This window comes from Canis lupus, chromosome 9, assembly GCF_048164855.1.
Source record: "Canis lupus baileyi chromosome 9, mCanLup2.hap1, whole genome shotgun sequence".
Classification (NCBI taxonomy): Eukaryota; Metazoa; Chordata; class Mammalia; order Carnivora; family Canidae; genus Canis; species Canis lupus.
In genome coordinates this window covers 47,499,302-47,514,546 of record NC_132846.1, presented here as the reverse complement: position 1 = coordinate 47,514,546, position 15,245 = coordinate 47,499,302, and the positions used below count along the sequence as shown (strand labels likewise).

The 15,245-nt window shown below is 40.0% G+C and overlaps 1 protein-coding gene across 2 annotated transcripts in view; it reads left to right on the top strand.

Moving 5' to 3' along the window:
- The window catches only part of DPF3 (double PHD fingers 3), a 259,412-nt gene that overhangs the window by 234,173 nt on the left and 9,994 nt on the right, over nt 1-15,245 (top strand). For both annotated transcript variants that reach the window (XM_072839187.1, XM_072839184.1), the window contains 2 exons: nt 4,606-4,718; nt 14,979-15,060. In XM_072839187.1, coding sequence (XP_072695288.1) covers nt 4,606-4,718; nt 14,979-15,060 — 195 coding nt within the window. The remainder of the gene's footprint in view (nt 1-4,605; nt 4,719-14,978; nt 15,061-15,245) is intronic.

The window sequence follows — 15,245 nt, the reverse complement described above, 5'->3', positions numbered from 1 at the left end:
AATAGCAATACAGATATTCCTTGCTTTAAGAAAACTGAAGATATGAAGCATGTACATTTCCAAGCAAATGCATTAGAGACTGATAGTTAACTTTACAAAAGAGTTAAGATAGGAATCTTTAAGTAGTGAGTGACTATAAGCAAATTGTTTTGCAGCAGTCTCTCTCTCTCTCTCTTTATTCTACTCTTGAATTGGGAAGACTATGTCTACTGTCTTACTTCCAAGGATTTTAGGAAGTAGTTCTGGGCAAAAACTAGCAAACTTAGAAATGGGCTACTATCACTTTCCTTAGAAACTTTTCCCTTCGTCCAACGGTGTGCATTATTTCAGTAATCTCCATGGTAGATAAGGATTTGTATTCTCATGGTTTTATCTGGCAAATGACTTTCTCCAGTTGTTGGAGATGGGCGATAGGCAGCCAACCTGTATGGCAACACAGAGGATTTAGTTCTGAACATAATTTTTGCACCTACTAATGGCTGCTGGAGTGACTTAACCTCTTGTGCCTCATCCTCTCCAACTGAGAAGTTGCATCCCCTACTTCCCTCTTGACCTTCAGTGATTCCTGAGTTCTGAGCTGCAGGAATTCTAGCCAGCAATGAGGCTAATCTTATTTCTGCATTTTATCGTGGGTGTTGGTAGTTGGAAGGAGGCTGTGTGAACTTAATTCCCTTCCTTTGGGTTTGAAGGTCTTTCCTGGAGGCTGATGATGACTTTCTCAAGACAGGAATGCAGAAAAAGCCCATGGGATTTTTTTCAGAAACTTCCAACAGGAGTTTCCAAAACCCACTTGCTACTGTTCACTGGTCCAAAGCTATCCCAGAAAATGTCTTTAGAGCATGGCACAGTGTTCTAAGAGAACTCAAACATAGAATTAGCTCTTAATAAATATTTGTGGAATGTTGTTGGCACAAAGCACATGTACCAGTCTCCATGCCTACCCACAGAGGCAGCTCCATATGCACATTTGACTACTGAATTCCATGTCATGCTCTGGAATGTGCTGACCTTCCTTCCTAGGGAAGATGACACTAGTGGAGTGTTATTATTAGTAGGGCAGCTTTTGCTCTGATCTGTCAACACTCTCTCACTCCGGGTCTTTATTAAGCAATGCCAAACTCAAGAACCTATGGCAGTCAACACAACTGACCACCCTCTCCTTGAAGTCTCTTCTTTTGGCTGCTCTGACCCCAAGCTCGCACTTTGTGTCTACCTCGCTGGCCATCCTTCCCAGTTTCTGCTGTTGGTTTTCTTTTCATTTTCATCATTAAGTAGTTGAGTCTAGGACTCCTCTAAAAACAGTCCTAGACCTTTTCCTCTCTCTTCTCTTCTTTCCTCATCCTTTCTCTTCTCTTTTCCCTTTTCTTAGATAACTTCATTAGCTCTCATGGTTTCAACGACCACCTATTTACCAATGGCTCCTAAATTTATATGTCAAATCCATAGTTCTCTTTCGAGTTATAAACCCATATGGTTGACTCTCTACTTGACATTTCCACCAGCAGTCTCCCAAACTTCCCAACTTCAACCACCATGCCCCAAACAGTGATCTCCCTTCCCCCCACATATCTGGTTCCTCTATGCTTCCTATACTCGTTCTCATCTGAGTAAGTTTCCCTGTAACACACCCAGTTTCTTAGGTCAGAAAATTGAGACAGTGTCTCATTATCCCCACACTCTCAACCTTTAAACAGTGGTCAAGTCCTATCAATTATTTCTCTACCATTCTGAAATTTCCACCTTGGCTTAATGATCCTTGTCTGTCTCCCAGTAGTGGCATCAGCCTTCTAACTGGCTTCCTGGCAGCAATTCTTGCACTTCTCCTTTCCCCTGTCCCCTATAAATTCTTTTCTTAGACAGCAGCTTCTTCCTTCCTTCCGACCTTCCTTTTTGATGATTTAAATCTTTATTTGTGCTTTCCTTATTTAAAAATATCTTTTCAACTTTCTATTTTGAAATGATAGTAGCTTCATAGAAAGTAACAAAAATATATTATAGAGAGGTCCCATGTGCCCTTCACTCAGTTTCCCCCAATGGTAACAGCTTACATAACTATAGTACACTCTCAAAACCAGGCAATGACATCAATACAAGTATTCATATTTTACCAGTTTCACATACAATACATGTGCATGGGTGCTTATGTGTGTATACATATGGCTCTCTGCAATCTGAGCACATATGTAACCACCACCACCATCAAGGTACCTACTGCTTCATCACCCCAAAGATCTCTTATGCTAAAGAAAGCTCCTTTAAAGCATAATGTGATCCAGTCACTGCCTTGCTTAAAACCCTTTAGTGATTTTAAAGCCCCAGATCATTAAATAAGTGCTATAGGTCCCTGTGTAATCTGGCTCCAGCTACCTCTCCAGCTACCTCTTCAGCTGCCTCCCAGCTCCCCCCACCAGCCCACCTAAGTCCTCTTCATCTTCCAGGTATCAGCTTTAAAGATCTTTCTCACAAGATTTTCCCTGACATCTCTGACTAGGTGAGCTTCTCCTGTGGTTTGTTTTCATTATGATTTTTCTTCATGGAACCTATGACATGACTGTAAGTATGATTGTAAGTAAATAGATACTCACGTAGCTTCTTAATTTGAGTTCTCTCTGACTGGACTGGAAGGGCTTGGGTGACTTGCTCACCACTATATCTTTATTGTCTACAGCAATGACTGGGCTAGCAGGTGCTCAGCGAATCTTAAGTTCATGAGCAATTATAACAAGCCAGCTGGTTGTGGCTGGGATGTAGCCTGAGGCCATATAACTGGACAAAGTAGACTTGCATATATGGGTGTCTGTTCCATGGACTCATCTTTAACCTTGCCAAGGGTGGCCTGTCTGAGAACCTGGGCATGATGGCCCACACCACTCAGAATCTCAAGCTGGTGTTTTCTCTCTTCCTCCTATTCCAGTATTGTCTGAGAGATTGGAATAGAGAACCCTGGCCAGTGTCTTCTTAGGCAGATCTTTGATATGCTTTCAAGAATATCAGCTGGATGTTCATCTAAGCTTATTTCTCTTTGGGGTCATTGCCATGGTGTCACTTTGAGAGGGTTATTAGTTCAGAGCTGTGGGAGCTTCTAAGTTGGATGGTACCTGGTGAGTCCTTGAAAGGCTTTTAGATCTGCCCTCTCTCAATGCTTCCATGTGTTCCTTGCTAAGTGTCCCCCACACTCCCCACTGATGAGTCATTTCCATTGCCACTCTTATTCTCTCAGACAAGTCAGTGGGGTTTGCATTTGTGAAGCCTCATATTTGAAGGATCCTTATGTTGACTGAATAGGCGGTATGTTCCCAAATGACCACAATGTAACTGGCTGTCTGAATATTTGGAAGGGAGGAAATGGGGGTCTCCTGCTGTGATGTGGCTTTGCCAAGGGGTAATGGTACCATGTGGGGTCCTGACTATCTGTGGAGGGTACTAGGTTGGTGGGACTAACTTAACTGGTGTCTCCTCTCTTTAGTATCCTTCCTTAAAAACACATTTCCTTGTGTTCAAGAAGTAAGTGCATTGCGCACTATGTGGTTGGTTTGGCAGAGTAGGGAGCTTTGGAGAAGGGCGAGCCCCCAGCAGTAGGCAAAGCTCTCAGTTCTTTTGTGACAGACTCCATTATGGGCTTTGCCCTGGGTGTTCTGGGCAGATTCCTGCAAAACCTGGGAACATCATCCAAGTCTCTCTTCCCTGCCAAATAGGAGGTTGAGGGTCTTCATATTCTGCAGGTCATAGCTGTCACTCTGTGCTGGCATCTCTCTTTTGAGTTGGCTGTGGCTATGAAGTGAGTCCAGACCTTCAGACCAATCCTTGGGCTATGGACCACTAGGGCTGTGTGCTCTAAGGTCACAGCTTAGTGTCCCTCCCTATTTGCTATTGGTTTGGCTACCATGATACTTGGGATGGAGAAGAGTAAGAACCAGTGGGTAGACCTGGTTGCTATGATGCTATGGTGCTGCATTTCTTTGCCCTGCGTGCCAGGCCACTCTCCCTTATAGTTCCTGTTATTGTGCAGGGTGCCGACCTCTGCCAGTCTCCTGGGCACGGGCATGGATTCTTTCCATAGCAGCACAGTGCTTCACAGTGCCCCTGGGCTCTGCCCTGGGAAACTTCATGTAGTCCCTCTGACCTCTTTGCCTGTGCCCAGAGGCAATGTGAACAACTGTGCAGGTCAGAAGGCCCAGCTCCAAATAGCTCTGATGTGTTGCTCCTGTCATGGTTGATGCTAGGGCTTGGGAAGAAATGCTGGTGACTTTCACAGTGCTGCCTTGTGCAGTGCACTCCACCGTTTCTTTTTCTTCCTCTCCAATCACCACTTTCTGTCCTCATCAACCGGTTACACCTTTAGGGGGACACATCTCTTAGGGCAAGAGGACTTGGATGGCATGTATCCCTGAAAAATGTTAATGCCATCTTTCAATGTTAATGCCTCAAAATGATGTAACTGCAGGTGGTTGTGAGGGGTGTGGGTAGGGCCCTGTTTTTTTTCCCAGCCTATGCTACCCTGCCTTCCCTCCAAGTTGGGCATGAATGCGTTTTTGGTTAAAGTGGTGTCAAGGGGCTACAGGTCAGATCCTCTGACCCTAATGCTGCCATTTCTGCTTCTTGCAGGTCACCCAACCTGCCTGCAGTTCACTCTGAATATGACGGAGGCTGTCAAGACCTACAAGTGGCAGTGCATAGAATGCAAATCCTGCATCCTTTGTGGAACCTCAGAGAATGACGTGAGTTTGGGACTTCCCTTGCAGGAGGGGGAAATCCAAGGATCTGGGAGTCCTTACAGGAGTGGAAAGGGGAGCAGGACTCTTGTCACTGGGGTCTAGGGGAAAATGTCAGTTAGAACCTCCCCCTTCTCTTTGCCTCCAGGACCTTAGGGATCCTTGCATCACAGTGACCTTGGGTGGTCTTTGTGCCTGCGGAGGGAGGTACAGGAGGTGATGGCCAGAGGCTGCCTCCCTGGCCATTTGCCCTCGAGGGTTCAGTGATCGACAGTGGTGCCCGCTTCTATGGTTGGGATGTACTCAACTGTTTACACCAGGTTCCAGAGTACCTGCTATCATTTGGTCTAAATGTTAACTGTAAAAAATGCAGAATTAAAAAACCCCACACATTCTGTTATGGACAATTTCAAACTTATGTTAAGGTACCGAAAATAATGAAACCGATGTAGCCTATCATCAGCTTCAACTCTGATCAATACATGTCCAATCTTGTTTTATAAATACTTCCACTTCCTCCTACATAATTCCAATCATAATATCACTTTACCTGTAAATTTTTCATTTGTTTATCAAAAAAGGACTTACTTTCCAACAAAAATGAGAAAAATATTAACGTAGCTTAAAATATCAGCAATTCCTTAATATAATCAGACATCCGGTTAATATTCTAATTGCCATGTTGTCTTAAATGTTGCTTTGTCTTTAATTGTCTTAAATATTTTTTATTATAGCTTATTTATTTGAATTAGGATCCATATAAGGCCCATACATTGCAACCTGTTGATATGTTTTGGGGAGTGGGGCAGAGAGAGAATCTTAAGCAGGCTCCACACCCAGCACTGAGTCAGCCCAGCTGACACAGGACTCTATCTCCCAATGTGAGATCATGACCTGAACCAAAATCAAGAGTCAGATGCTTAACTAACTGAGCCATCCAGGCACCCCTATTTTTAAAGTTTCTTTTAATATGTAGGTTCCCCCTCCATTTTGCTCTGTTTTTTCCCTTTGATTTTTTTTGTTGAAGAAATCAGTTAGTTTGTTCAATAGAGTTTCCCAAGACTGTGTTTTTACTGAGTGCATGCCTGCAGTGGTGTTTGACATTTCCTTCTGTCTCTTCTATTTCTTACACATGGGTGTTTAGAACTAGAATCCTGATCAAATTCAGGCTCTTCCTCTCTCTCTGTCTCCAATATAAAAAAAAAATTATATATGGGCCTTGATTTGATTTTATATATAAACATATATAAAATTATATATATTATATATATCAAGACTACTTCATACATAGTGGTGTATTTTTCTTTATCAGGAAGTATGAACTGCATGGTATATCTCTTTTTTTGTGAAGGTATCAGCTATTGATGATCTTCAATGAGACGACTATTTCACTAAAGGTTGCAAAATATTATTTTGTAATTTCTGCTTTGTTTACTAGCTGGAGTAATTCTGCAAAGAGAAACTTTTCTAACCTTATATTTGGTTACTCTCAGGTTTAGATTCCATAGAAAAGGTTGGATAAATGCTTCTTTCCCTTTATCAGTTTCAAAAAATCACAAGGTAGTTGCAACACCTATTCATGAAAAGAAAAACACACTCAAGAAGATAGGATTGTGGGATACTCTTTTTTTAAAAAAAGATTTTATTTATTTATTTGACAGAGTGGGAGAGAGCACAAGCAGGGCGAGCGGCAGAGGGAGAGGGAGATGCAGACTCCCTGATGAGCAGGGAGTCCAACGTGGGGCTCAATCCCAGGACCCCAGATCATGACCTGAGCTGAAGGAAGACACTTAACCAACTGAGCCACCCAGGCACCCTGGGATACTTTCTTAATATGATAAACTTTTTATACCTTAGAACTAAAGCCATAATTTTATTTAATGAGGAAACACTAGAGGCATTTCTACTGAGATCAGGAACCAAGTAAGGATGTCCATTATTCCATTATTATTTACCATTATTCTAATGATATTAGCTAATGTGATTAGAAAAGAGAAATCAATTAGAGGTAGAAGAATAGTAACAAAGTAGCAAAACTTTATTTCACAAACTCTAATGGTGTATCTGGAAAACCCTAGAGAATCCATGATAAAGCTAACTCAAACTTTAAAGGTAGCAGGGTATAAAATTATTATACAAAAATTAATAGCCTTCATATGCACAAATAACAACCAAAGGATACAGTGGTAGAGAAATCCCACTTCTAATAGCAACAGAAAAAAATACTTAGAAATAAGCTTAATAGGGATCCCTGGGTGGTGCAGCGGTTTGGTGCCTGCCTTTGGCCCAGGGCGCGATCCTGGAGACCCGGGATCGAATCCCACGTCGGGCTCCCTACATGGAGCCTGCTTCTCCCTCTGCCTGTGTCTCTGCCTCTCTCTCTCTCTCTCTCTCTGTGTGACTATCATGAATAAATAAATAAAATCTTAAAAAAAAGAAATAAGCTTAATAATATGTAAAACCTATATGAAGCAAAAAATATTTTTTTAAAGAAAATTTTAAAACACTTGAAAAAAACACAGAAGTAGACTTGAACAAATAGAAAGACTTTGTGTGATCTTGGATAGAATGACTCAATGTTATACAGATGTCAGTTCTTCTTGAGTTAATTTAGAAATTTAATTCAAACCTAATAAAAACACCAAACAATCAGACGAACTGATACTAAAATTCATATGGAAAAATAAACATGCAGGAATAGTCAAGAAAACACTGAAAACAACAAATTATGGGGGGAGACTACCAGATATTAAAACATATTATAAAGCCTCTAATTAAAACAGAATAGACAAATAGACCAATGGAATAGAAAAGGAACCCAAAAATTGACCCAGCTACATATAGACCTTTAGTATTAGGATAAAGGTTGCCTCTAAAATTATATTTTAATGAATGGTGCTAAGATAATAGGGTAACCATTTGGGAAAAGATAAAACTAGGTCCATATCTCATGTAATACATAATAAGTCTCCAAATGGACTGGGGAATCTAAATATAAAAAATAAAACTATATTAATGTTAGAAGAAAACATGGATAAATTCCTCTTTAAATATAAGGAAAGATTTTCTGTGACTTAAAATTCAGAAGCAATAAAAGAAAATATTGACAAATTTGGCCACATAAAAATTTGCATAGTAAAAAAACATGATAAAGTAAAAAGACAACTGACAAACTGGGAGAAAATATTTACAGCATATATTACAGATAAAGAGCTAATATCCCTAATATACACAGAACTCTGAAAATTTGAGGGATAAGGGACCAGAAACTTGATAGAAAATGGGAAAAAAACATGAAAGACAATTCACAAAAGATATAAAAATAGCCCTTAAACATTTGAAAAGAAATGGTTGATGTAGGGGAGTTGGCTTGGGGGGATGGGGGTAATTTGGTGATGGGCATTAAGGAGGGCACATGATGTGACAGGCACTGGGTGTTGTATATAACTGATAAATCATCGCACACTACATCTGAAACTGAGGATGTACTTTATGTTGGCTAATTGAATTTAAATTAAAAAAAAGTTTGAGGGCAGCCCGGGTGGCTCAGTGGTTTAGCGCCGCCTTCAGCCCAGGGCTTGATCCTGGAGACTCGGGATCGAGTCCCACGTCAGGCTCCCTACATGGAGCCTGCTTCTCCCTCTGCCTGTGTCTCTGCCTTTCTCTCTCTCTCTGTCTCTCATGAATAAATAAATAAAATCTTTAAAAAAAGTTTGAACGCACTCAATTAAAGATCGCAAAGTAAAACAAAACTGGGATACTACTTCTTACCTGTAAAACTGAAAAAAAAGGTATGAGAATATATTCTCTTGATAAAGTTGTGGGAAAATTATTACCCTCATACATTGTCAGTGGGAATACAAAGTGGTACCACTTTTCTGTAGGGACATTTAGCAATACCTAACACTACTATGCACTTACTTTTTGACTTAGCAATGCCATCTATAGGAATCTATCATAAAGATATAGTGCTATGAAAATACATGTGCATAAAGTTATTCCTGGGTGTCACTGTTTATAATTATAAAGTTTTGGAGGGGACCTAAATGTTATGCAGAAAGATGGTTGAATAAATGATGGCATGGCTACACAATGGAATACTTGCAGCTATAAAAAATGAGGCAGATTTTATAGATTGATATGGAATAATTTCCAGTGTATTTCCAAATTTAATATTGTTAAATGTAAAAAGCAAAGACAATACCTGTATCTATAATATGCTGCCATCCTTGTTAGAAAAGTGTAAGAAAATATACATATATCTGTTTACTTGTGTCAAAGAAATACAGAAAGGATAAATGAGAAACTAAAGAGACTGGTTACCTACAGCAGTGGGTAGAAATGGGATAGAAGGAATGGGAAAACAGGTGTGGGATAGTAGGGATAAGGGAGAGATGGCACTTCTCTGAGAATGCCTTTTTTGTAGAGCTCTGACACATATGACCAAGGTATTATCACACATACCCTATTACAGGTAACTGCCAAAATCAACCAGGATGTGGGGGGCAGGGACTGAAACTGGAACATGAACAGTAGCAAATGAACCTAACTATAGCATAACCTACTGAAGCAGATAGCATAACCTAGATAGCATAACCATACTGAAGGGTGGAGAAGGAAAGAACTAACTTTGGTAACTTTAGAAAGCAGTACATGACTGTGTATTTTAAGGCTAAAGGCAGAAATGAGTGCATAAATGTTATACTTTATTTAGTAAATGTGTTTCTTACAGGCGTGTAAGCTAGTCATTCTGAAACTGCTTGATGTGTGTGCAGGTCTGAACTAATAATTATACATTGTGGTAATGAGAGCCAGTTTTCTCAATGTCAGAGAAAGAATAACCAAATAAAGGGGGAAGGAGAGACTGAATCCTATGATGTTGGGGTGGAGTAGGGGGTATCAGTATAAATTGATGATTTTTTTATATAACACATTGTGTATCTATATGCTTATATATATATCTATAGCTATATACACGTATGCATACATATGGATAGATACAGAAATAAATATAGGTGTGTGTACTACACATACATTTACTTCCTAATTCTGGGCCGAGAAGCAATGATAACCCAGAAGCAATGGGATCCATGGTCCCCAGATATTGGTTTCTACATACCATTCTCCAATAAAACCTTTGGATTATCCAAAGGGACCTTTGGATAAATGGCTGATGCTAGGGCTAGAAAATACAAGAAGAGCCCAGAGCATCCTCTGGTACTAGAAAGTAGGGAAATGCATAAAAATTGATAAGTCATGTCTAAAGGATACAGGAACTAACTTGAAGGAACTCCTAATGACAAATCTGGGACAATTTGAACAACAAAATAAATAACAATAGTATTGAATTATAACACAAAGAACAAAATCCATAATGATATTTTAAAAATTTGAGTAAAAAAATAGGGAAGAGTTAAACTGTTCCTCAGAGCAGAGTTACAATGAATAAATGTAGAGGAGAAAAGGAATATTTCTTCCTTTTCTCCTACATCACTCTTCTGGTTGTTGTAAGAAAGAACAATCAATTGATGCCAAAATTAGTGGGCAAAAGTATGGTTAGCAACAGAATATTTGCATAATCTCAAAGTATTTCCCTCACCAGATTACTTATTAATACATTACAAAGGGAAAAATTATGACATTATAGTGGAAAAACTGACAGCCTCTACCTTAACTATATGATCAGAGTACCATTACTAGTAACAAGACATATTGGTATCAATGCCCCGATATGATGCACCGAGAAGGGCACATCTCTTTTGTAGTATTCTTGCCAAAAGTGCATACTGAGGGTATGAAAAAAGATCAGAAAAACTCAAATTGAGTGACATTCTACAAAATCACTGGCCTAGATTCTTCAAAAGCATCAAGGTTGTGAAAGATAAAGAAACTGTCATAGATTCAAGGACACTAAGAAAACATGACAACTAAATACAATGCGAGATCCTGGAGTGGAAGCTGGGAAAAGAGACATAAGTGGAAAAACTGGTGAATTTCAAATGAGGTCTGCAGAGTAGTTAATAGTATAATGTTACTGTAATATCCTGCTTTTCGTGATTGTACTATTGTAATGTAAGATGATGACATTAAGGGAAGCTGAGTAAAATGTGTACAGAAACTCTCTGTACCATTTTGTGACTTTCCCTGAGACTAAAATTATGTCAAGATAACAAAAAATAATGGGATGTTTCCGTAGCATCTTCCAAGTTTTTGTTTCTAAGTAGTATCTGTATGAACTCAGGGATTTAAACATATTTGATTTGTTTCAATCCACTACAGCTTAATTTGTCCTATATTTGGCCAGTGAGAATGTAATCAGGTTGGATCTTGAGTCCTTTTGACATGATCCCAATAGTATTTGGTGGTTTCCTTGCTTTCCAATATGTGAAAATATTTATACATTTCATGCCCGGGAGCTGGAACCAGCCATTTCTTCAAGGATTTCTGGTTCCTTTTAGTGGCCAATGATCTTTAGAGAACATAATAGGAGTGCTAGGGGTGCTAATTTTTACAGCAGTAATTGTTTTGGGGCATTTTAAATGGAAAGAACTAGAAAATATGTTTAGTTTGTTTTAAAGATAGAATGCTGAATTTCTATGGATGCTTGAATTTATACTGATACTTCTAATTCATACCCAGGACTAATTGTAGGGTTTTTACTTAACTTCATCGATATTACATCTGTATTTTCTTTCAAGTATGTAAAAATTCTTGCTTCTTAGTAACAACATAATCACTCATTTGATACACACAGGTCTCAAATATTAATTCCACTATTACCACCAACAATACGATTGCTGGAAAGACACACACACACACACACACACACACACACATTTTTGTTCTTAAAGTATATTTGACTAGGATTTATAGTCAAACTACTTGTTTTAAAGTCACTTGAGGAAATGCCTGGGTGGCTCAGTGGTTGAGCAGCTGCCTTTGGCTCAGGGTGTGATCCCAGCATGGAGCCTGATTCTCCTTCTGCCTATGTCTCTGCCTCTATCGGTGTCTCTCATGAATAAATAAATAAGATCTTTAAAAAAATAAAGTCACTTGGTCAACTATTTCCATAGTTACTTTCTGTGTGGTTATGCCATCAACTAATACATAATTAGATTCACTTGTTTCATTTTTTTTATTTGTTTTTAGGGACAATAACAGTGTGAATTTTGTTTTATGACTATGCAAAATATTTACTGGTTCCAGAATCAAATCTATTAAAATAAACAGGGTATTCAAAGAAATCTAGCTTCTATCCCTACTCTCACTCTATTCCCTCACTCCGCTCGTAGGTGACCATATAAAAAAATTATGGCTTGTCTTTTCATCCTATTTAAATATAACATATTACCTGTTTGTGTGTGTGAATACATAAGAATTCATGTGTATGAATCCATAAAAAAGAATGCATTGTCTTATACAATCATAACAGACACACCTGTTTTCCTCACCTTGCTTTTTCACTGGATGCCCTTGAGATTACTCACTCTACCACAATATATAGACATAATCTTAACTTCTTCCTACAGCTGCATAGTTCTTCACTAGTTTATTCAACTAGTCTCTTATTGATAGACATTGGGTTGATTCTGGTCTTTGGCTTTACAAATAGTATTAATACAGAGGCTTCTCATTGACTTGGCAGAGGAGTAGGGGAGGAGTTCCAGCAGTGAGGCTACTTGGCAGTAGGGTTCCTCTCACATATTCAGAGATTTACCCTGCACATCCCAGAATGGGGTTCCCATTCTACTGGAACCGGTTCTTGGGTACTTGGGCATAAGGGTACTTAAGTTATGTTTTTCATGGGCGTTAACATGAGCTGACTGATCTGGGTGGTTTTGACAGGCAGTTATCCTGAAAAGCACAAGAAAAAGAAGAGAATGTGGTGCTAGACAACCATCAGCCCATGATAAATGTATTTAAATCCACAATACTTGATTTTTCTTTGGGGAAGTCTAACCCAGGGTATCCTACCTTCTTATATTTCTTGCATCAGCACTATAGCAGGAGTTATGTATCTTTAAGACTTTAGTAATACTCTTCCTGACAAGCCTCTCCCTATTTTCTGTTCCCATCCTAACTTGTTTGTCCTTGTATTATTCCTAAATCATATTGTAAAATAGCTTACTTAGCTTCAAGACAATGATGTAACTTTTTTTTTTTTTTTTTTTTTGGAGTAAACCACTGTCCTGGTTTTCATCCTACCTCTCTGACTGTGTGTCTCAGTTTCTTTTTTCTCTGCCTGTCCCTTAGAGTTGGTGTTCTCAAGGGTCTGTTTTTGGCCTTTATCTCAGTAACGTCTTTTGAGTCCTTAATTTTTCAGAAAATTCATGAAAGTATGTACTTACTCTTTTCTCAGAAATACGTACATTTGTACCTATGCACAAAGTTGTGCACATAATTTCAAAAAGTTCATGGACATCCCTCCATGAGCTCAAATTCAAGGACATCTGTAACATACTCTGGGCTTCTTCTCTTAGGACCTCTATTATCATCTAATCACCAATGACTCCCAAACCCATATCTCATGATCAGGGATCTCTCCTGATGTCCAGCTGACTCCAGGGCATCTCCATTGCATGACCTGTAGATGTGTAGAACATGTCTCTAGCTGAGGTTGCCTTCTGGCTCCTGTAGATCTACTCTTTTTCCCATATCTCAATGGGTAGCTGTATCATCTGGCTTGCTGACCAAGCCACAACGTAGGGGACATTCTTGATTTCTTTGCTATCATTTTCTACATCTAATTAGTGACTTTCAAATGGGAACAAGACCCTTGTCTTTTCCCCATGCCACAGCCCTAGTTTAGGACACTATCACTGCTCACCTGGATGGTGGTAGTAGCATCCTAAGTGGTCTTCCAGCCTCTAGGACCAACCTGCCTCCTCCCAACCTGCTCCTTCTTACACAGCAGCTAGGGAGATCTTTCTAAATTCCACGTGTGACCAGTCACTCCTCTGTTGCTAACTCTTCAAAAACCTTCCATTGCCCTGTTGAAAGGTGTTAGTGTGATTAAAAAAAAAAAGTCTTTCATGATTATCTCCTGCCTTATTGCTTGCTTGCTTCAATATCTACCTTTTCCAGGATTTCTGTGCTGAGGGGAGCCAAGGTGAGATTTGATGCAAAACTTAGTTTTGCAAAGTCTTATAAGCCATCTAGGTAGGTCCAAAGAATAGAGGAGAGCTGAACCTGGATAATGAGGAACAGATCACAAACGTGTAGCTACTGTGTGCAAGTTCTGAAGGAGATGTGGAGATGAGTTAAGACAAGGTTCTGCCCCAAGAGCCTTACAATCTGTAAAGGAGTAGACAAGGTATATTCCAAAGGAGCTATTCAAGAAAACAATTGTGTGTAGATATCTACCACATGCCAGGCTTTGAGGCATAAAGGAAAATGCAATTAAATGTCATAAGAAAGAAAGAGGACTATGGGGATGCAAGGGGGAGAGAGAACTTCCATTTGAGCTAGATTAGTGACATTTCTGTAGGACAGAAGAGCTGGAAGACTTGAAGGGTGGGTAGGGAATGGTTTAGAAGAGTAGGGGTCAGGGACTGGGAGAGCGTCCAGGCAGAGGGAACTGCAGGAGCGAAGGTGCAAACTGCAGGAGCAACATTCAACACAGAGCTAGAGGGTCCTATTCTCCCCTGGGCTTCAACCTCCAGCCCCCGAGGACGCTTTGGGGATCTGAAAGGTGGCATCACATCCCATCCATTTCTCTGTACTTGCATAATGAAACCCTGAAGAGGTTCTGAGGTGTCATAGATGTTACGGTCAAGTATAGCCATTGCCCTTTTCACAGGTGGAAAGGGTGAGGTTAGGAGGAATTCAGTTAAAATTTGCAAACATTTAAAGTACCTTCTATGCACTAGGCAATCATTATGGGGAACACAGAAGTGCATAAAAGTGGTTTTCCTCCCTTACAGAAACATAGTTATTGGTTAGGGGAGTTCAGAAGTGTAAGGAATCTCTTTAAACATGAATGTGAGACAGTAAAGGAAGGCCTCTTGGAGGAGGTATGATTTGAGCAGAACCCTAACGTGGGGATAGGGTTGGCATAGTTGGGGAGACAGAGCAGGAATTTGCAGGTGTGGGCAAAGCACAAAGCATATTCAGGGGACAGGGAAGACTGCAAATGGGGCCTGGAAAGGAGCATTCAGGGAGGTGGGTCTGCATGGGAGAGGCTGGAGGAGTAGGGGGTGGCCAGACACTGGCCCTAAATAATTCATTCTCTCTCTCCTCCTCTCCACCTACTCTGTATTCCACCAGGACCAGCTACTCTTCTGTGATGACTGTGACCGTGGCTATCACATGTACTGTTTAAATCCTCCAGTGGCTGAGCCCCCAGAAGGTAATGATGATGATGTCGACTGTAGAAACAACAGCTACCCCTATCACTTAGGGAGCCCTCACTCTCGTTCAGGTCTCGTGCTAAGGCCTTTCCATGTCTTGTCTCATTCAATCATCACAACCCTATGCTACCATTTTACAGATGAGGAAATGGAGGCACAGTTCAACCCTCTGAAATTTCAGCTT